General features: G+C 34.0%; 1 protein-coding gene across 1 annotated transcript in view; it reads left to right on the forward strand.

The window, feature by feature from the left end:
• WASL (WASP like actin nucleation promoting factor) overlaps positions 1–23188 on the forward strand; it is a 65701-nt gene that overhangs the window by 18566 nt on the left and 23947 nt on the right. Inside the window, exons 2-5 of the mRNA XM_016125181.2 lie at positions 11290–11424; positions 13287–13373; positions 14501–14597; positions 21020–21043. Coding sequence (XP_015980667.1) covers positions 11290–11424; positions 13287–13373; positions 14501–14597; positions 21020–21043 — 343 coding nt within the window. The remainder of the gene's footprint in view (positions 1–11289; positions 11425–13286; positions 13374–14500; positions 14598–21019; positions 21044–23188) is intronic.

Here is a 23188-nt window from a genome sequence, read left to right on the forward strand (position 1 = left end):
CCTAACAGCACCCTCCCACCAGCCCCACCTGGCCACCCAAGTAAGGGCTTACCTGGAAAAGACAGTAACATTGTAAAAGGTTTCCTTGGCTCAAGGTGAATTAGTTCCCAAATAATTTACACATTAAAAAATACATAGAAATTCAAGGTATTAAATGTATACCTGGGCTCTAAGTCACCCTTTCCATTTAAAGAGAAATTATTAGTTTCTTGTTCCTGCCTTTACAGCACATAATGTAAATTTTATACAATTAGTATTGCATTGTCTAAAATCCTTCTACTTCCCTCCACTCCTGAGTTCTTGATTTATTGATGGTAAAGCTCTTTCAATAGAAAAAAAAGTAACATCTACTTTTTATTTTAATATAGTTAACTTCTTACTCCTCTGTGGAGGTTGCAGTCAAACATCTAGTTATGTGTTCATTCAATTTTAGTAATAACAACAACCAGAGTTAGAAATATTGGTTCATGCATTTTGAATAAAATTGCCTTTTGAAACTAGCAACATTGAGCTCTTGGAGGAATTATATAGAACCTAGTTTATGGGAAAAATAATTTATTTTCCAAATTATTAACTAGATTGTTATTAATGTTTTGTACTGCAGTTTTAAGCCTGCAATTGTGAAAAATGTGCCAGTCTTAAAAACAACTTCAGAAAGGTGGTTTTTTTTTGTTTTGTTTTTTGCATCTCTTAATTCTTATGCATAATGGAGAGTCTCAAATGTACTTAAAAAGTCCTTAGTTAGGTGTTGTATGTTGAATTTAAACTGTTCTTTACTCTCAGATTAGCTTTCTCTTTGTATGTCCTTCTTCCACCTTGATTGTACTTATGAAAGTCAAGAAAATCAAATGTGTTCCATATCTATGTATAAAAAATATGTACACACATTACTGTGACTGTCTTTAAATGCCTGAAAAATTATGAATTGGTACATATAGAATAACAAGTATGGAAGACAACGCCACTTGAATTTTAAATTTGCTTATCTTGATCAATTGTGTTTAAGACCTCAAAAGACTCAAAAGGATGGTTTATAAAAGAAGTCTTAGACTTTGGCCTTCATTACAGACAAAGGCTGTGGTTGTCAAAGTTTGCTTTTTTATTACTTTATGCCTTTAGACTTTAGTATGCTTTTTCAGCAATGTTGACTTTGCTGAATTTTTAAAGGGAAGCTTTTGAAAGCTACTAGAAATTCTTCCTGGGTTGCCTTCTTAGATCAGAAAGATGATCTTTATTCCCCCACCCCTAGACTTATCCATAATAGTACTCGAATTGGTCTTTTTCTTTCTTGTGTGTTTATATTTTTCAAATCATTATTTAAGTTTTTGAGAAGCTAAACTATTCACCTCCTTTAAAATCAAAAAGTATGAAAAGCAACTGAAAAGTTTCTCTTCCATCCTTCCTTCACTGACAAAAGCGTGTGCACACACACACAACCCCTAAACTAAAACTACTAGTTTTCTGTATCCCTTTCCAGACAGTTTTATGCATACTTAGGCAAATGCAAATTATTTATTCTTTTTCTGGTTATTATGCACAGATAATGGCATACATGCCCTTCGTTTTACATCCAGCTTTTTCCCCCTCATATAACAAAGTATCTTGAGGATTTATCGTTATTTAAAGAGCCTTTTCATTTGCTCTTTTTGTAGCAGCTATATAGTTAGTGTCCTGCTGTATAGCTGAACTGTGGTTTAATTAACTTCAGTAGGTATTTTTCTTTTTTCTTTTTTTAAGTTGAGGCAACCCTTGGTTGATCTCACAGATCACAAGGACCTTGTAAGTTTACAATCCCTTATTTTTTAATTTTTATGCCTACAGCATCTGGTCTTCCTAGGTGGCCTCCCATCCAAGTGCTAAGCAGGCCTGACCCTGCGACGCTTCCGAGATCAGATGGGATCGGGCTTGTTCAGAGTGGCATGGCTGTAGACTTTATTTTTCTTGATGATCTAGAAAATTCAAGTTGCTAGATTCTGAAGATTTGAATTAATAAAATATAAGATTTGAAATATTTTAGTGGTTTTGATGAAAGTCTTTTAAAAATGCATTACCTCTTCCCCCTGGTTTAATTGAATAAACACATTATCGAACTTATTTTAACTCGATATATGATAAACTAGGTCATTTGTGTGAACATTTTGGGTACAGTGTATTTTACTATGCTACATTTCCTTGCTCCAAAGTCCACTGTCATAATGAGACTTAACTTTTAGGGTTATTGCCAGCCAATTATAGCTCTTCTTCCACACCATACTTGATATTATCTTTGATTATGTACTATTTCTCATCCCTGCTAATTATCAGAAACTTGTATCTCAGAGTTTTGTAAATTTGCTACTATTCCACATAAGCAAGATTGAGTAATGCTTGCCTGTAATTTCTGAGTACATGGGCTAGAGACTGAAGAGAACTTAGGCAGCTCTGCTGTCAAGGAAACACTCAGTTGGGCTTCCTTCCAGGAGAGTCATTATTAGATTTTGTGAGTCCTAATGGGAAAACCCCTTACTAGCTATATCAGAGATCACAATTTTTTCTGTCCAAGCATTTTTTTCCAGAATACAAATTTAGTTCCAGCAGTTTTGCTTCTATTGACTTTTTGATTCTATATTTCATCTGATTCTTTAGTAATTCCTGAAAATGTTTAACCCAACCATTTGCGTAGTTTGAGAGGACCTAATTACCTAACCAGTCCGCTGACTTTTTTGAAGAGAATCTTCTTGATAAAGCTTAGTGAAAAGAGGAACCGCTTCCTTCCTCTGACTTTTGATGACTGAAGCTGACCATATTGTCTTGTTAGGCAAACTCATGTCGCTTATCCTCACAATTAGTAGTATATAATAATAGGTTAAGTATTGACACTCTTTTTTGGCAGGGGGATGAGGATCGGTCGGGAAAAGGATCCCATAGGTAAAAACTGAGATTTGAAAGGTGAGCAAAGTTAACCAGCTAAAATGAGGGTGACAGAGGATGTTTTACCTTTGGGAGCATGGAATCGAAATGGAAGATCAGGATATGAGAGAGGATAATGAGTTAACGACAGTCTCATGTGTCTTCAGAATACAGTGAGACATGAGAATGAGGCTGCATGTACATTTCTGTATGTTACTGGGAACAGATTATTTTTCCCATTGTTTTATTATTCTGCACTGGTCAGACCACATGTCATCTACTTCAGTTTACCAAGGACCACCAGACTGATAAGAAATTAATAAGTAAGGGCATATGAGGCATGATCAAAATAAATTTTAGCTAAAAAAGAAATGACCTGTGTATTGCCAGTACACAGAAATAAGTATGCTGTAATTAGTGGGACAGTATATATCTCCACTTTTGCATTATTGCTGCAACGGTACCTAGCATTGTGCTGATTGCATAACAAATAATAGATATTTAAATAAATGGTTAAAGAATAATATATCTGTGAATGAGAATTGCTAGGAAAACAGGTTTAGGTTCAGTATTAAGAATTTTCTAACAGAACTGCTCAACAAGATAGTTTTCTCACAAGTTGAGAGCTCCCCATTACAGCAAAGATGCTGTGTAATCATTTATTAAGAATGTGAAATGAAGGAGAAGGATTCTTAGATTGGATAAAAGATTGACTAGAAAAGGAACTCCGCCTCCCCCTCACACACACGTTGCTCAGTCACAGTTTTCTTAAGTGGATAAGATGTGAAAAAATTGCAATGTTAAGTTTGGTTTTATGAAAGGAATATATTGGCTTAGGCAGTCCATTTTCTTTACATTCAGAATTCTGTCACACTAATCGATTAATCATTTTTTCATCCCAGGTAAGGCTGATCCAGGTTTTATGGCCTGGAGCTTATATAATTTGGAGGGGCTCTCTTTAAAAAAAGAATCCAAAATTAAGTATAAAAATGCATGTTTAGTATAAGATAAGATCACAACAGATAAATCACAACATAAAAATGACAAAATCCCCAAAAATAGATTATTACTTATTATAACATATTACTATAATTAATTGACTAATACATCTTCTTGATATTTTTTCCTAATATTTTTCCCACATATTCGTTGATCTTCTCTTTACATGACAACGATTTTCTATTTCCTATATAGAAAATCTTTCCTCTTGCACAAGGCTTGGCAAACTATGGCCTATAGACCGAATCCAGCCTGCATGTGTTTATAAATAAAGTTTTATTGGAACACAGCCATCTCCAAATTATCCATGGCTACTTTTGCATGCTACAGTGATTTGAAAGAGACCAAATGGCCCACAAAGCTTAAAATATTAACTGTCTGGCACTTTACAGAACAAGACTCCCACTCTAGTGTGTTTGATCAAAATCTACCTGTGTTCCCAGGATGTATAACTTAGATACATTTGTGGTTTTTCTTTTCATAGAAATCTTTTTTTCTCATACACTAGCAAACTTCTATTTTCCACCACCACCATCACCACTGTCAACCTTCTCCTTCCCTTTCTCAAAATAAGTAAGAAACTTAAACTAAATGGGATTAGTAGAGGAATAAAATTATATCGAAATGTATAGTTATTAGAGAATCATTTAAATGAAATGGGGCAAAAATGTGACAAATTAGAACTTGGATGAATTATTGAGTAGTGGTGTATGGTAAATTGTAAAATGAACAGCTGATTGGGAAGTTCAGCCAGAGCTGATCAATTATGACCTTTGGCAAATAAATTGACCCCATCTGTAAAATAAGGGGATTGGAATATATGCTTGGTATCAGGTGATATTTGGCTCTAGGATTTGGATATAAAAATCCCGTCAGTGACCAAAGTACCTACCTTTCCACACTCATCTCAAACTGTTGTTTGCATAGGAAAATGGTAGCAGAAGAGAGAGGGAGAGAGGGAGAGAGAGAGAGAGAGAGAGAGAGAGAGAGAGAGAGAGAGAGAGAGAGATAGAGATAGAGATAGAGATATCAGAGATCAGAGTTTGAGTCTCAGCTGGTAATTTTAAACATTGTTTTAAACATTGGTAAGCTGAGGTTGGAATCCTCAGGGACCTTCTTCCCACCTTTTTTCCTTAAAAATGCAAACCCAAACATCAGGTTTTATCATATTCCTACTGATCTCTCAAGAGAGAAGCAGACAAAAGGGAAGAGGAGATAAAGGAGGAAAGAGAAGAAAAACTCCTTGGAACAGGTCCACTTAAACTGCAGGAAAGGGAGAGGCAGAAAAGAGCAGGCCACACCTGTGTGCTGAGCACCTTTTAACACTGTGTCCCCACCTATTTGCAAATATGACCCAGCCTGATGTCAGTATTCCTCTTATCTTTATCTGTGTATGCTTGTCCTTCAAGAAGAAAAGAATACCATTTGTAGTTTTAGCTTCTATAAATTTGATTGCAGATCGGTGCCACATAATGTACAGTTTTCTAAATGTATGAGTTTAAATCACAGGCACCGTATGAGATTGATGTTTGGCTATGAATGGTTTGAGTGAGCCTCGTCTGTTGCCTAGCACATACCTTTTTAGTAAGGCTTTTGGATATAAAATCATTTTTTAAATGGTTCCAAAAAAGAAAGTGTGCTGGTAATAAGAGTGCACACTAAAATTTTTATGATTCGTAGTTTAAAAATTTTGATAACTTTACTGGCAATTTTAAAAGATATGGCCAGTGTAAATGGAATGGAGAAGGGAACTAGAGCCAGGTAATTTTTGTTTTCTAGTATATTTAAACAATCCTCTCTCTCTCTTATCTATTGCTGCAAACAGACCACCTCAAAATTTTGTGACTTACATATCAGTTTAATTCTCAGGATTCTTTGCGTTAGTCTGTTCCTGTCACGTAGGCTCACTCATGTAGTGGCATTCAGCTAACTTGTCTGATGGGAACTGGGCTCCACAAGGATAGGTAGAATGACTGGGGTTTCGTTCTTCATGTAGTCTTTTACTCCAGGTTTTAGGACAGCACTTCTAAGAGGGCAAGCCACAATGTGCAAATACTTTTCAAGCTTCTACTTAGATTTGCTGAGATCTTATTGATTAAAATAAGTCATATGGACAAACCCAGGGTCAGTGGGAGAGGAAAGTATACAAGAACTGGGATACTGAGAGGCATCAAGGGCCCTTACCGGAATGATATACCACTGTACCCCACTCGACAAGTTTTTCACACTGCCTGTGGCTGTTTATTGCTCTGAACCACAGAGTTGAGCCTTGTTTGATGTGACTTTAAGTCTGTAACTTAATTCCATGCCACTCTTCTTTCTTATCGTCCACCCCACATTGCTCCCAAAACTCACCTAGCACTTCCCCATGGTTGGGTCTTTGTTGTTGTATCTACCTAGAATGCTGTTTTCTCCAACTTGTCCCCCAACCCTTTTCCTTTTCATCATTCAGGTATGTTGTCACTTTAGGGAGTCCTTCCCACACTAGGTAGATTTTACATTTTCCTTGCATGCTGGATTTTGCCATTATAGCATTTGTAATTGTTATTAATTTCTGTTTGCCCAGTAGAACACATGTTTCATGAGGACCATGTCTAATTCATTTTTGTATTCGACTCCACTTGCATTCCTTCCCCACCTCCCATTTATTACAATCCTATGTACATAGCAGGTACTCAGTAAACATTTGGTGAATGAATATGCCTGGCACAGTTTTTTTAAATAGCTACTAAGACCTAAAAGACTGTTTGTGCTTGTTCCCTGAAACAGCAGCTGTTTTTATCTGGCTCCATTTTCCTTCACTTTTGGCAGTCTGTTTTTTACTTAACTGCTTTTGTCCTCCTCTTCTTCCAATCCTCTAGCTTTGCTTTTTTTAAAAAATAACTTTTTTGTGGTATCTTCTGTCTTTATTATTATTTTTTATTCTCTACCTTTTTTAATTTTGTTTTTCTGGTTATTGCTCATGCGGAAATTACCAGGTGATAACATTCCTACTTCCCAGAGTAAATTATTTGTTTTCTTTTCTTGGATAATTTTTAGCAGTACTGTCACTCAGGAGTTTTGTTTCTATATTTTAAATTGGTAGTTTCTGTCTTTTTTTTTTTTTTGGTTGCTATGTAACTGAAGTTGTTAGACTTTATTTAGGAAATTGCTCCTTGAGATCACTGCATAATTAAGTAATTATAAGAATTCAGCCAATTTTTATCTTTATTTTTATAATTTTTAATATTTCATATCATTTTATATTCAGGATAATAATGAAAAATTTTATGTGAATACTTCATCAGAACATTTAAAGCTTAGCTTTTATGTAATGAGAAAACTTAGGATGTATTTTTTCAGATTAGATTTTAGAAACTTGAGGACAGATATACCTGCCTACACACACACACGCCGGAGTATTTTGACCATTATTAATCTAGTCTATTGTAATCACAGAAAATACTTTATTGTATTCAGTAGTGTTATTTTTATTTCCACATTCAGTTTGTTTGGGATATTCATTGAAAATATATCTTTAAAAATTATTTCCTTTAACTACATCATATATTGGATTATTAAAAAAATTGTAGACAATTATTCAGTAGTAAGTCATCTTAGTACTTGAAGTCAGTTGGTTGTCAAGTAAGGATCTACAAATCCTGCTATTTTTCAGTCTTTCCCCTGTCATTAGCTGATTCTATAATAAAAGAAACATCTATTTTTCTAATCTAAAATTCTTACTCCAACCTGTTATATAATGTGGTGGTTCTGAAAATATGAAAGGAATTTAAACTAGTGAAGTGATAGATGTTTATGATTTCTTATTCAGGAAGAAGTTTCTTTGGTATACATATAGAAGGGATTGGAGGAAGTAACAGTTTTGGTTTTGGGTCCTCATGGCAGTGGCTAATATATATGGAGATAGCAGTGGCTTTGAGAAAAGAGCTACCTTCTCAAGACTGTCATGACTGTGGAAGGAGACCAGTAGTCTTACATTTTAATGAATCATTTGTTCTTCATTTTTTTTTTATTTCAGAATAATTTTATACTTACAGAGAAGTTGCAAATAAAGTACAAAGAATCCATATATACATATATACATACACACACACACACACACACACACATATCCGTCACCTAGATTTGTCAGATGTTTATAACATTTTATCGTGGCTCTCTCTCTTAATATATACATAAGTATTTTTTTTTTCAGGTCACTTGAAAGTAGGTTGCTGATATGATGACCCTAAAATCAGGGTCATTTCTTATTCATTATCATAGTCAAAGTCAAAATATGCAGGTATAATTTAAAAAATACTTGCTTACATGGAGAAAGGTAAAATGAAAGTGTAAAAGCTTGTAAAAACTAGGTACTTAAGGGAATTACAGTCTAATGGGTAATAAGTCAGTACAGAAAATTACTCTATTTAAGAATAAGATTTGTGATGTTAAAAGATACACAAAAAAGTACTTTAGAAACGTGAAGAAAAAGCAGAAGAAAAATCTCAATTTAGGGAATCAGGAAATTACTTTTTGACTGGTCAAGAGTCAACCCAGGGGAGGTAAAAGTGCCCTGACAAAGGACAGTGAGACACAGATTCACATCCCAGAATTCATACTCTCATTTCTGATCTTGACAATAAAAGTTCAGAGGATGAATATGTTACTGTAATAACTCAGTACTCTAATAATCAGGATGCATAACATAGGCTCTATTTGTACAAAAGATGATAGAGTACTTTTTCCTTTTAATGAACAAATTTTAACCCTAACATTATTGAGCTAATAAGAAATATATTTCCTTTCCTAAGTATTTGCCCTTAGGTTGTTTTTCCCTAGTAACTTCTTGATTATGAAAGATAAGAAGTAATGAAGTTGATTAGCTGTAATTACTTTAAAGGAATGGAAGGAATGTTTTTACAAACTTAATTAAGCCCCTGTCATTTAGAGTTTAAGGGATAGTCACTGTTTGTGTATTTCTCACACTTATATATTAAATATTATGTGTGTAAGCTATTCTTGCATTCACTGTAATTCTGAATTAATCAGGAAAGGCTTTAAAAGGTGCTATGGCTTATAATTTTCAGACTTTACCAGTTAAGGAATGAAATAGACACACTTAGACTGACAAAAGGTTGTAGCAAAATGGTGAAAATCCAGCTATTAAAAATTGCTTATAATTAGTTGGGTTCTTTAATACAATTTTATAAATTGTTATAGAATAAGGTTTATAATGCCAGCTGTTTGTATGGAAAATTATAAAACTGTTTTAAGAATTTGTTTTAAATTTAAATTTATTAAATATTTAAATGTAACTTCATTTGGGCTTTTTTTTTTTTTTTTGGTCTTTGTTTTAAATTCATATATACATCTCGACAATGTTTTACAGAGTTAATATTTGGTCTTTTGGCAAGGGGATTTCCATAATGGAAGTTCAGGTTCAATTTAATAACACATTTTTTTTTTCTTTTGCAAGCCGTATTTCTGTTTTCCTGTTAAAAAGTAAAGTAAGAGGACTTTTAGATTTTTTTTATTGGTATCTGGTTTCCTGATTGCTTTTCTTTTTAGAAATGAATGCATTTTGACAGTGCTGTTCTAAAAAAACTAATTTATATGAATTTTTTTGTAGAAAACACATTTTTTCATCTGATTTTTGAATTCTTCAATCTTGTCTTTCATACCATTGTGTAATAAACATAAAATCCATTTTTCTGAAATTTTCAGTGCTACAATTTAGGGTTAGGGAGCCCGTTGAGCTGTCATGCTGAGACTGTACTGGCAGAAGAGCACAGTATGTTTTGAGCAGGCCACATTGTTTACTCTCCTTTTTTAAACCCAAAGCCCTAGTTTGTAAGCTGTTACCTTCATAATTTTTTTAATGACTCCTGTGGACTTTTTCCTCCTGCTTTCTGTCCTATTCATGACTGTCTGTAAAATTTAAAGATGAATTCAGGCAGCAGAAGTTAAAACAACATGGAGCACTGATGTCTGCAAAAGTCTTTATAAAATTTTGATCCCCAGCGGAATACTTATCTTACATTTCTAACTTATTACAAAAGAATCATATAGATAATAATTCTTTAGAATCCTCCTATCAAGGGGGAGCATTCCCCAAGCATAGTTAAGTAACTCAAAATGACAGTATCTCTAAATATTAATAGTCTATTTTTTATTACAATGCCTAGTATTCATTGAACTGATCTATCATAATTATTTAATCATCTCTTATTTCTCATTATTTCAATTACTTTAGTAAAAACCCATAATATATTTATATAAATACTTTTATTTATATATTTTTATTAAAAACAATTTTTTTATTTTAAATTACTTAATTTCTAGTTTTAAGAATGAGATTACTGGATCAGAAAATGCGATTATTGTTTTTAGACAATTTTTAAATGTTATACCAGTATATGTGTGTATCACTCTTACAGGAACTAAGATCAGATAGTTACAGTCTAGATTATAATAAAAAGAAACTTAATTTAGAAGTAAATGAAAGTTTCCACTGTTTCATGGTACAGTCATGAGGGAGGTGGTAACGTGGTGTACTGGAAGGTCAGAATGCTCTAGTCTAAGGTGTCTGTTTAGCTTCTCTCCTGTGCACCTAAGAGGGTACTAGTTAGGTATAATCTTGAGAAAATTGGAACAATAGTTGCTCAAGTAATTTTTCATATCTTCATTATGCTTTTGAGCTGTGTGGCCATTTGCAAGTCACTTAAAAGTCACTTAAAATCTTGCTTCCCCTCAGTTTTACCATCTTTTAAAAAGGAGATATTGGAATCTATCTTCAAGGATGATAATATGTTCTAAGTGTTCAGCACTATAATTAGTAATCACATAGCTTGCTTTCATATTTGACTTAGTATCTTAACTGCTGTATAAAAGTCAGCCTTTACTAACACTACTACTTCATTACTTAAATGTTCACTTTATTGGAAAACAGTAAATTACAGGGAGTAAGAATAATAAGATTTGAAGTCACAAATTGCCTGCATTGAATTTCAGCTCTTTCACTTAACTTCACGAGCCAATTATTTATCTTTTTTAACTTTGGATTTCTCAAGCATAAAATGAGGTTATAATAGTAAAAATAATTCAATGGAGTTATATCTGAAAGTGCTTATTAGCACATTTCCTGACACATTTTAACATAAGTAAAATTAGCTTTCGATAATTATTTTTAGTATGATTATTGTATAGTTATTTATTACCGTGTAGGAAACTACTTGAAAAAATAGTGGCTTAAGAAAACAATGAATATTATCTCCTTTTTTCAGTGGGTCGGGAATTCAGGAGCAGCTTAGCTGGGTGGTCCTGGTTTGGTGTCATGAGTTGCAGTCAAGATGTCAGCAGGGTGTGTAGTCATCTGAGTGTTAATTTGAACCTAATGGCTATAAATTTTATATTTTGCAGACTATGTCTTCAGCAGTGGTACAGTTATATGCAGCAGATCGGAATTGTATGTGGTCTAAGAAATGCAGTGGTGTTGCTTGTCTTGTTAAGGACAATCCACAGAGATCTTATTTTTTAAGAATATTTGATATCAAGGTGAGTTTTGTTTTGCTTCTACACTACCTGTAAGTGATTAGGTTTTCTACCTTAATTACAATTGAGTATAGATTCGTTTATCCTGTGTAAGATTTAAATTAAACTGATATTAGAAGAATGAAGTTTGATTTCAGATATTGAAGCACAGGCATTGTGATCAAATGAGAACATATCCTATGCCAGAGCATGAATAGTTCCCTGTTTTATGTTTCTGTTGCCTTCATTTATTTGTTTGTTTGTTTGATGCCTTTGCTTAGGCTTTTCCCACATTCTCTCTTTCTCTAATGATACTTTTTAATTCAGTCCTATTTGTTAGAGACTAGCGTACTTAGTTCTTTCAAGGAACTTCAAAAGTATATTTTAGTTTGGTATGTATTGTTATTTACTTCAGCTCAAGTTTAAAGCATTATACAATATCTATAATAATGCGTTTGCTACCCATTTTTCCTTATGTTATTTCTCAACATAGGTATTTTCAGATTTTCACAGCTTGGTATTCCTCACTGTGAAACATAAAGTGCATTGTCCTAGATTGGATGCTCTATGTCAGAGATGAAGTCTTCATTTATCTTTTAAAATTTTTTCCATAGGCAAGCCTCTCTTTCTAATGTTTATATTTGGTAACAAGTAAAATGGGATTATAATTACAAAAAATTAAAACTGACTTTGAACTCTTGGACAATACTTAGGGTCAGATAGATTGTAGTAAAACTGTTTTACTTCTCTAGGCCTCAGCTTATTTATTTGTAAAACAGTATGACTGTCTGGGTCTGTTGCAGAGTATTTCCCTGAGATTAAATAAGATTTAAGTTACTGCATTTTGCAAATTAGTGCTTCTTAACATCCATTTCCCCAATTCAGCTGAGAGATGTGGCGTACTCATGTTACTAACAGCGACTTACTATGGCAGTGATTCTGGTGGATCAGGGGACACATGCATAGTTTGAAAGAAATCTCTAAGTCCTTTGACATATATTTCTCATCACCAGTGAGAAGCACTGTTTAAAAATAAGAAGAAAGGATTCTACTATGGTGGTCATATTGTGTGTACATGTATTTTAAATATTTTTAAATTATGGTCTTGCATTTCAGAATAGGACAATGATTATATTTCTCTAGCCACTTATATCCGATTGTAGATGACCATTGCTGAATATTTGTTATTAGCCACCTGTGGCATTAAGGTTAATTATATTCCTTATACTATGGCCGTAGGTATGACAGTCATCCCCGGCTCTCAAGTATAGTTTAACCGTGGTGCACTTTAATCATTGGTTTCTTTCTGCACATGATTGATACTACTTAATACCAGTGTTTCATTAGGAGGCCACGCTGCAAAAGTTAGGAATTCAAAGATTGTTAATGAGCAGTGCAGAGCAGTGCAGAGAAGGTATATTTGCCCTCCCAGCATCTGCAGAATTGAAACGAGCATGAAGTCTTCCTGTAGTATTTGATAGCACACAGTCTACAAATACTGCTGATGAAACTATGCATTGGTAATCAGTGCATGTACAAAATATTCTACATCTAACATTGATGATCTAGTAATTGTTCTAGTTATGTATTTGACCAAGTAAAACTATATTTGGGAATGCTTGACTAATAAGATTATATCTCAGCATACTTACTTACACTCACTTGATACGTAGTTTTTATGAAAGAAACACTATCCATTGTTTACTGTTATTAAGAAATCACTGATAAATTATATGATGTGTCCCTTATGTATTATATATATAGTATGTACATATGTATGTATGTAAAAGCTGTTAATAACAATATTTCCCTTAATACTAGTTATCTGCTTTGTTTTATTCCTAGAGATTATCTTTTTGGTAACTCTTTGACTTACTTTTTTCTAGGATGGGAAACTATTGTGGGAACAAGAGCTATACAATAACTTTGTATATAATAGTCCTAGAGGATATTTTCATACCTTTGCTGGAGATGTAAGTTTTATTTTCTTTATTGTTTGTTTAATATAATGGTTTTTACATTTGTCTATAGAAAGCATTTATGAGATTTTCGTGGAAACACTGTGTAAAATATAAAAAAATTATTTTACTTTTTAGAACAACTTCATAGATATTATCGCTAAATGGGAAGAAATGATTAAGATATCAAGGGCCCAAAGAGTTTTAAAGAGTATTGTAAATATAATTTGCTATGTAGAAAAGAAGTTTGACATTTTTTATTCTGTCATTGAACAGCGTAATTTCTTTTTGTTTCTTGGGCAAATGGTGTAACCTCTAATGGCTTTAGTTTTCTTACCTATAAAATTGAAGTCTTAATTGTCCACTAAGTCATGGTAACTTTTAAATGTTGAATATAGTATTGCCATTCAAATTATTTTTTTGAAAGAATAGTTTATGACCTAAAAGAGTGCTAAAATACAATAAATAGGTAGTGGGACAGAATTTTAAAAATTTATTGCATGTACTTGGGGAAAACGTTAGGATTTCTATACCATATACTCGCAGGGATTGAGTGACTGGATAATGGGTGAGTTCAATTTTCTTTGTTTTGATATTCATATTTTCTAAATTTTCTATAAGGAATAAATAGGTTATATTAGATGATACATCCATCTTTTCAAATAGTACTTCTCTAGTTGTGATTTTTGACATTTTTCTTGATAGGATATAAATATATGTGCATATTTAAAAGCATGCATTAAATGCCATAATAAAATAATGTCAGTATGTTTCCATATTTTTAATAATTTATCTGAATTAAGGTTATAACTTAAACCTGTAATTAAGCTGTAAAATAAAAACATAAACTAGTAAAGATAGAGTTAACCTGAATTTTAACAACTTTTCCAGTGTTTGCCATTTTTAATCTAAGGTGTTTATAGAGAGCTGTGTTGAAGGATGAAATTTAATTCGTGGAAGATAAAGTATTCAGTTTAGTATTTTAGTATCTACTGTGATAGGTAACTTTTCTAATGGTAGTCTTTTATTTTCTGCTTTCTTAAGTTCTTGTCTGCTAAAAAGTCAGGCTTTCCTTCTTCACAAATGTTTCAGTTGGCTATCATGTTTTTTATTGCTTATCTTTTTTAATGAAAATATTTCAGACTTGTCAAGTTGCTCTTAATTTTGCCAATGAAGAAGAAGCAAAAAAATTCCGAAAAGCAGTTACAGACTTGTTGGGCCGGCGACAAAGGAAATCTGGTAAACTTTTTTTTCAATTCCTTTAAATAGGAACTGACAAACTGTGGCTTATCGGACAAATCTGGCCCACTGTCTACTTTTATAAATTCAGCTTTATTGAAACATAGCTATGCTCACTTGGTTACATATTGTCTAAGACTACTGTTTTGCTATAACACAGTTCAATAGTTATGACAAAGAATGTATGACTGTATGGCACAAAAAAAGCCTAAAATGTTTTCTATATGGCCCTTTACAAAAAAAAAAAAGTTGCTAATCTTACCTTAAAAGAAATATTTTTATTGAGAACTAATTTTTTTCAGATTTACTGAAGAACTCACTCCAGTAACCTTTTTTTGTTAGCATCCCGCATATTATGACTCTTAAATTTGAATTTTTATGGCATTGTTTGCAACTTCTATATTTAAAAGTATTTTGTACTTTGTAAAGCAAATAAGCAAAGTTGCAAACCAAATCTGTAAACATTGCCTTGTCTCTGTTTTGTTCCTAATGTTGTAAATTATGAAACCATAAGGAACTTGGTTTAATGCGTGAGACTCTAATACATACAAAACGATTAGAGAATGATGTATTGCAGCTCAGAGCTTTAAATTCATTGGTATAGAACTATTTGACACCAGTGTTATCAGGCCTTTCTGTTGTGAAGTAGGAGAAGAGTGATTAAGCATGGTGAATCTCTCCAAAATCATCTCCTTAAGCAAATCACTTTTAGGAGAAATAACATATGGGAGCTCAAATGAGCAAACAGATTCCCTTAAAACTAGCATGTCATTATACTCCTCGAAAAGTCTTTCCTTATATCCGTGGGTACATATTGCCCCAGTTTGAAGATCACCGTATTTAAAATTATGCTTTACCAATAAAAGGGTCTAAGCTGTGAAAAAGGAAGAGACTGGATCCATAAAACAGGAATGTAAAAGCATATTTTCCATTTTATACATCTTTTATTGTTATTTTAATGGGTTTCTAAGATACAGGTGAAGTAAAAATGAAAATAAAAGAAATTAAGTTGTTGCCTCACTTATATCCCACTTGTAATGAGTGAACAGGAGAATTATTAGGGGCCAGTTATTTTTACTTCTGGGAGCTGTGGCATTTACCACTTGATTCTGTACTAGGAAAGGAATTAATGCTATGGAATAATTTATGGTTCAGTACCTTGATTTCAGTGATATGATGTGATGCTAGGCTAGGGGCTCCCTGGAGTTCCTTTTATTCAATATATGTGACATGTTTAATATAAAAAAGTGAAAAAACTTCTTAAAATACAGAATAATTGATTTCGAAATTGTTAGGTCATTTAGTCTTTCACTTGGTACAAGAATTCCATTTTATATCGTTCTGAGCTTTTAGACACAGTGTTTCAAAAGCATAAAAGATCACATTAGGGAGGCAGCTGATGCATCATCTGGTGGCTCTTTGTGCTAAGTCAAACTCCAGCCTCACCTCTCTTCAACTTAGATACATGGAGTCCAACTTTTGGAGCAACAAAGAGTGTTTTATTTTCCTCCAGTGGCCTTGGATGCCATCTATTATGTACTTCTTGAGTCTAAAGAGTTCCAATTTCTTATCCCTCGCATGATGTAGCTTATAGACTCATTATTCTGAGTACACCGTGTCTGAATACAGAATAGATTTTTATGTCTTGTTCAAATGGTCCAGATTTGAAGAAATGATCCATCTTTCAAATAAGATGTTCAGATTTGAACAGAGTACTCCAACAGTAGTCTGACTAGTACTATAATACGAAAATTTCCCTTGACTTGATTAAACACTGTTCTGCTAATGTTTCTAGCAAATGTCTCAGACCATTATTGCCCACTCAACCAAATCCTCCCTTTTTTCATAGTGTGCCTCTCAAACCAGGACAGTGTCATGTATTTAAATAGTTGCTGTTTAGCATTTACTCTGAACTTTATATTTATTTCAGTATAATTCCATATCTGTGCCATCACCAATTTAAGGAGTATTTCCTCTCTGGATGCAGAGATAAACATCGCCTTGGCAAATGGAGATTGATATTCATTGACATAGATAGGACTTTGATCACTTCAAATGTTTCAAAAAGTTACTTCATCAGACCACCAGATGGAGTAATACATTTATATTTACCTTTGCCAGGATGTTTTTAACGTTTATGCCCTGATTAAATCCTATTAAATTTAGATTATGGCTGTTTGTAATTTGATTATTTTATTATATTGTTATTTGTGTGTATTTATTTCTTATAATTTTGGAAAATTTTATATTAGAAAATCTATGGAAATTACATTGGTTTAAAATTTTTCAACCACTTTTGACCTTTCTTTAAGCCCAGACTGTGTCAAACCTTGTATGTAAGAGTATGAATGCAGAGGATTGATAGAAATTCTCCTGACTTTACTCCTACCTAATTGACTATAGCTTTTCAATATTTTTTTTGGTCCGCCCCAGTGCTTGGCATCTCTGGTGTTCTCATTACCTCTGTGCTTTCATTTAGTCTTATAGCTTTGAGTATTATCTGTATGCTGCTGACCTTTCCCCGACCTTCAGACTAGTCGAGCTGAGTGTCAGAATAGCTTCCAATTTAGCATGTCTGAATAGAACACTTGATCCATGATCCCCCGTCCCATTTAGACCTGTTTCTGTCCTTGCTTAGTCTTCTTCATCTCAGTAAAAGGCAATGACTCCACTTTGTCTCTGACTTACCATGGTCCATCATAAATCCTATCAGTGAGTCTTATTGGCTTCACCTTCAAAAACATTTCCTGGATCTGTTTCTCACCACCTCTGCTCCTACCACTCAAATTCAAGCCACCATCACCTGGCATCTGGGCTACCTATCACCCTGACTAGTCTCTCTGCTGACACTCTCTGCCTCCTACTATCTTTTTTTTTCTCACACAGTTGCTAAAGTAAACTTTTTTTAAGTGAGATTTTTGTTTTTCAGTTGTTCATATCTTTGTAGAAGAAAAGAGCCACCTTCAGATAGTACAATAATTTGCATGAAGTCATGCACAGATTATGTAAGCTAAAGACAAGAATTAAATTTCAATGTTATGAGCAGCATATTAACTATATTTAGTGAAAGTTCTCTAGCAAAAATGCTCAATTCTGATTTCTCACTAAACATTATTGTCTTGAAACAATCAACTAGAAGATATATATTATTCGTAGTACAATACAAGACAGATAAACAGGGCAACATTATTACATAGAGGATCAGTCTACTAGACAACATTGCTATAGGACAGCAGAGTAAAAATGATACTGTGTAGGATTGTGAATTCAAATGCGTTTGTTTAGCTAAAAGGGACTTTATTTTATTGGAAGTACCCTGCATAATGGAAAAATATTGATCCAAGACACTAGAAACCTGAGTTCCAGCCCCATTTTTACCTCTATACCCATATGACTTGTGGCCCTCATTGCTATATGTGGAATAAAATTAGAGGACTAAATCTCTGTTTAAAAGACAAAAACTGTCAGAATAGATAAACAAGAGCTAGATATTTTTTGTAAGCATCACAACTAAAATATAACTGTACAGGAAGATTAAAAGTAGAAGGTAAGAAAAAATTATACTGGATAAATACCGACCAAAATAAAGTTGATAGAGCTATTTTTTTCCTGCCTTTGTTGAAACATAATAAACAATTAATTGCTGATATTTACATTGTACAATTCAATGAGTTTTTTCCAATTATAGTTGTCATACAGTGTTTGTACAGCATAGTGATTAGAGATCTATATAACACAAAGAGATCACCCCACTAAATCCTCCTTACATATTTATTACATTGTTAACTATTTTCCTTATGCTACACTTTATATATGTCTGTCTATTTTGTAACTATCCATTTGTACTTCTGAATACTTTTGCCCTTTTTTGCTGTCCCCTCAAACTCCCATCTAGTAGCTCTCAAAAAAATGTGTCTGAGTTTATTTCCATTTTTGTTGTCATTTATTTTGTTTTTTAGATTCCACATATCATGTGATATTTGTCTTTCTCTGTCTGACTTATTTCATTCAGCCCAGTACCCTCTAGGTCCATCAAGGCAATATCTTTTTGCATCCTCTTCCTTTTAGTCTGTGTACATCTTTTAATCTGAAGTGAGTCTCTTATAGGCAGCGTATGTAGGGGGTCTTGTTTTCTTATCCATTCAGCCACCCTGTATTTTGGTTGGAGCACTTAATTCTTTTCCATTTGAGGTATTTGTTGATAAAAATGTAGTTATTGCCATTCTTTATTCCTGTTTTTGATACATGTTTTTTTTCTTTTTAAAGAAGTTCCTCCATCATTATCTGTAATACTGGCTTCGTGTCATTAAATTTCTTTAGCTTATTTTTGTTTGGGAACCTGTTTATCTGTCCTTTGACTCTAAATAGATTGCTTTGCTGGATAAAGTATTCTTGGTTGTAGATCCTGGGTCTTCATCACATTGAATATTTTGTGCCAAGCGCTTCTGTCCTACATAGTTTCTTTTGAGAAATCAGCTGCCAGTCTTATGGTTGCTCCCTTGTAGGTAACTAACTGCTTTTCTCTTGCAGCTTTTAAGATTCTCTCTTTGTATCTAACATTTGTCATTGTAATTATAATGCGTCTTGGTGTGGGCCTCTTTGGATTTATCTTTTTTGGAACTCTCTGAGCTTCATGGGTTTTATGTCCATTACCTTCACCAGATTAGGGAAGTTTTCCATCATCATTTCTTCAAATAGCTCTTCAACTTTTTGTTTTCCTTCAGGTACCCCTACAACACGGTTGTTTTTACCTTTGATTGTGTTCCATAAGCTCCTTAAATTATTATTATAGTCTTGGCTTCTTTTTTCTTGCCTTTCCGATTGGGTGACCTTGGCTCCCCATCCTCTGTATCAGTGGTTCAGTGTTCTTCTTTATCCACTCTGCTGATTCCCTCTAATATACAATTCATCTCAGATAATGTGTTCTTCATTTCTGACTGGTTCCCTTTTTTATTTTTCATTTCCATTTTTATGTTTTTTAACTCTTAGTTAAAATTCTCGCTGAGTTCATCTGCCCTTCTCCTAAGTTCATTGAATATCTTTATAACCAGTGTTTTGAACTCTGCATCTGTTAGATTGTTTGACTCCATGATTCCTGAATCTCTGTTGTGTTCTCTCATACGGTTTCTGCTTCTTTGTCTTCCCAGTTTGGCTTTTTTTCTGTGTTTGTTCCTATGTACTAAGCAAAACTCCTAAGTCTCCTGGTCTTATTAGTATGACCTTGTGTAGTAGGTGTCCAGTGGCACAGTCCTGAGAGGAGTTCAGCTGCAGACCAACTTTAGCCCCAGCTTGTGTCCCTCCAGGGCCACCTGTTAAGATTCAGCAAGCAATCCACAGATGCTGTGCTTAGAGTTGCCTCAAGAAAACACCAGAAACCAAGGTTAGCTATCACCAGTGTGCGTCTTGGAATTGGCTTATCAAGGAGCACCAGACTCACCAAGGACACACTGGATGGGCCATGAGCTGAGGGAATCAGAGTTTCAGGGAATCCTCTAGGCGGAGTGACCTCTGTTATCCATCCAGCTGATAGTGTCTCAGCTAAGGCTGCACTGAGTGCATACTAGGAGCGGAGAGGGCTCAGTAGAGGAACAGTGGATACTGCCAGCACTTCTGCCTGGGAGAAAGCCTTGCCTCTGGCCCCTGCTTCGACAACTCAGTGTCCCCCAGTAAGTCCCTGGTGCCCCCCTTCACCCCTTCAGCAGCCATCCTGGCTCTGGTGCTCAGAGCAGGCATGTCCATCACTGTGAAAGTCTGCTCATGGACACAGCCCCTTTAAGAGGTGTGTGCTGCCGCCTGCTGTAGTCTCTGTCCCACTCAGCAGCTTGGGACTGGGGCAGCCTCGCATCTTCGCCCTCTCCTGCCTTCTACCATTGCAGGGTGATTTCTTATTTCTCTCCCTAGTTATTTATAGTGCTTCTGTCATCTAGCTCGCTGTTTGCTCTGTGTTTCTGTAACAACTTTGATTTGGTCCCAAGAGCAATGAACAAAGCCTCTATCATCTACACCATTTTTTCCCCTCTTCTACCAGAATAAACTTTTTAAAATATAGATTATATCATGTCACTTGCCCTATTCCAAACCCTATAAGAGCTTCCTATTCATCTATAGAACACAGTCTGTATTCCTTATCCATAACTTGTGGAACCCTATATGATCTAGTTCTCGTCTCTCTTTCTGACTTATCTCCTTCTGCTCTTCCTTTCTCTTACTCAATTCTAGTCCTCATGATGTTCCTTTATGCTGTTCCCTCCTTAGGGCCTTTGAATATGTTGTTCCCTCTCTCACTTAATACAGATGTCTGCCCAAATGTCAGAGAAACCTTCCTTAACTACCTGTATGTCAGCTTTAGGCAAACTAACTTTTTAGGCTGATGTTTATATTACATATGTTTAATAATGTGTTTTTAATTTGTTTTCTAACAGAGAAAAGACGAGACCCCCCAAATGGTAAGTTCTTTGACAGTTATTGATAAAAATATATTATAGTTTAATCCTTGTAGAAACATGTATCATATATTAATATCTAATATTTGGTTTGTGATCAAATACTGTAGGTTTTTATGTTCTAATTTTAAAGTAACAGATGACATGAGGCTTAGAAATGCGCCATTTGGCTTTTTTCTCAGATACCAGAAGACTTCATAGGGTGAAGATCACTATTCTTAAACCTTAGTTCTGTGTTCACAATTGATTAAATTTAGAAACCATACAATCTGGTATTAATATCTTCCTTAAAAGCAGTACTTTTTGCCTAGCATATTTGTTCGTTTCTTACTTTAGACTTGTCTTTTTGTCTTATTTCAAAATATTATTTCACACTGATAACATGAAACTAGGCCCTTTCAGCATGAGCCGTTTCTGTGATGGTATGTTTAGAAATAATAATAGGTGTCCATAACCTTCCTTAATTTGATAATGAATACTTGAAGTATTGTGGAGTCATTTATTTAAAAAAATATTGTATATCGAAAGTACCACCAAGATATAAAGGTCAAAGTCCCAGACGTCTAGGTCAGAGATTCTCATTCTAGACTAAACCCTCCATGAAATTGTGTGCTAAATTTTTCTGTATATGTTTTTTCCTTCTCTGGGGAGAGTCAGTGGCTTTTATCACATTTACTTGGGGTCCCTGACCCTATGAAAGTAAATAACTATTGCCCCAGGAGCCTTCATTATGATGGGGAATATAGCTGCTGCTTTTTAAAGGCATCTCACATCCTCTCATCAGAATTTAGAATGATGATTATTCAGGGAAACATTTAACATAATACATAATTCTTAATGTATGACATCTGTTGGTGTTTCTTTTAAACAGCTATATTGCCTTCTGATTTTGTCCTTAAATTTGTTTTCCTATAAAAAAAATGTGAACCAAATATTTCTGTATTAAATTATGAATTATTTGCCTTAAAATTTTTTTAAATGTCAGACTACCTTCAGTAATGCTTACCATGTGGCAAGTATTGTACACTTGACTTTCTCTTTTAAATGGAAATTTTAATACTATATAGGGCTGCTGTGGAGATTAAATCAAGTACTCATAAAGTGCTTAGCATAGTGCTTAATAAATATTAGTCATCACAATGAAGACAATGACAATGATAATAACAGGAGCTACAGTTTAATGATCACTTGCTACCTGCCAGGCACTGTTCAGCAACTTTATGAAGGTAGCTCCTATTATCTGCATTTTATAGTTGAGTAAACTGAGCACAGATAGGTAACTTGTTCAAGGTCACATAACTAGTTAGTGAGTGGAGCAGGATTCAGTCTCAAGAGATCTAACTCAGGAGCCTGGCACCTTAACTACTGTTCTATATCAAGTTGATTTTGAGGGAGAAATAGACCTAGAGAGAGTAAGTAACATGCCTCAGTCCACACAGTTAGTATGTGGCAGAGGCAAATGAAGCAGAAGCAGCTGAGTCAGAAATCATCTGTGGACCTTTAAAGCAGTATTATCTTTTTCCTTGTTGTGTGCTCAATATTTGAGTCTCTTTTTTAGTTTATTAAATTACTTTGCATTCTGTGAGCATATGTTGAGTACCAGTGGGGGAAGTCCATTTCCTAGTGGTGGCACCTTTGGGGAAAGTAACCTGAGATTTTAAAGAGCAGATATTGTACAAATAATATAATTAAAATTAAGGGTATAAATATTTTATATTTTTTAAGAATTTAATCTCAGTATATAAACTGTATTTCTGAAGGGATACCTAATCCATGAATAGATAGACTTTGGGTATTCTTCTTTATGTGACAGTGGTATCACAATCTGAGATGGATCTTGATTTTAAATCTTTAGATCTATAGTTTTAACCCTTCAGTGCAGCGGTCCCAAACTTCTTTAAATTAAATAAATGGAAACTTAAAAAAGTAGTATTAAAAGGCAAAATTATACAGCATGTATTGCTAGTATTTTATTTATATACTTATTTATTTATGAAATATACACATAATATGGTGTTAATATATTGCATTAATAATAAAGAATGAAATAATGAGAAGTTTTAATGTCCTTTCCTGCTGTGCCATCATTGTCTTGTTCTTTGTACTGTGTGGAGACCACTGTTTGGGAGGCAGCACATTACTTCTCTG

This window comes from Rousettus aegyptiacus, unplaced genomic scaffold (assembly GCF_014176215.1).
Source record: "Rousettus aegyptiacus isolate mRouAeg1 unplaced genomic scaffold, mRouAeg1.p scaffold_m13_p_13, whole genome shotgun sequence".
Classification (NCBI taxonomy): Eukaryota; Metazoa; Chordata; class Mammalia; order Chiroptera; family Pteropodidae; genus Rousettus; species Rousettus aegyptiacus.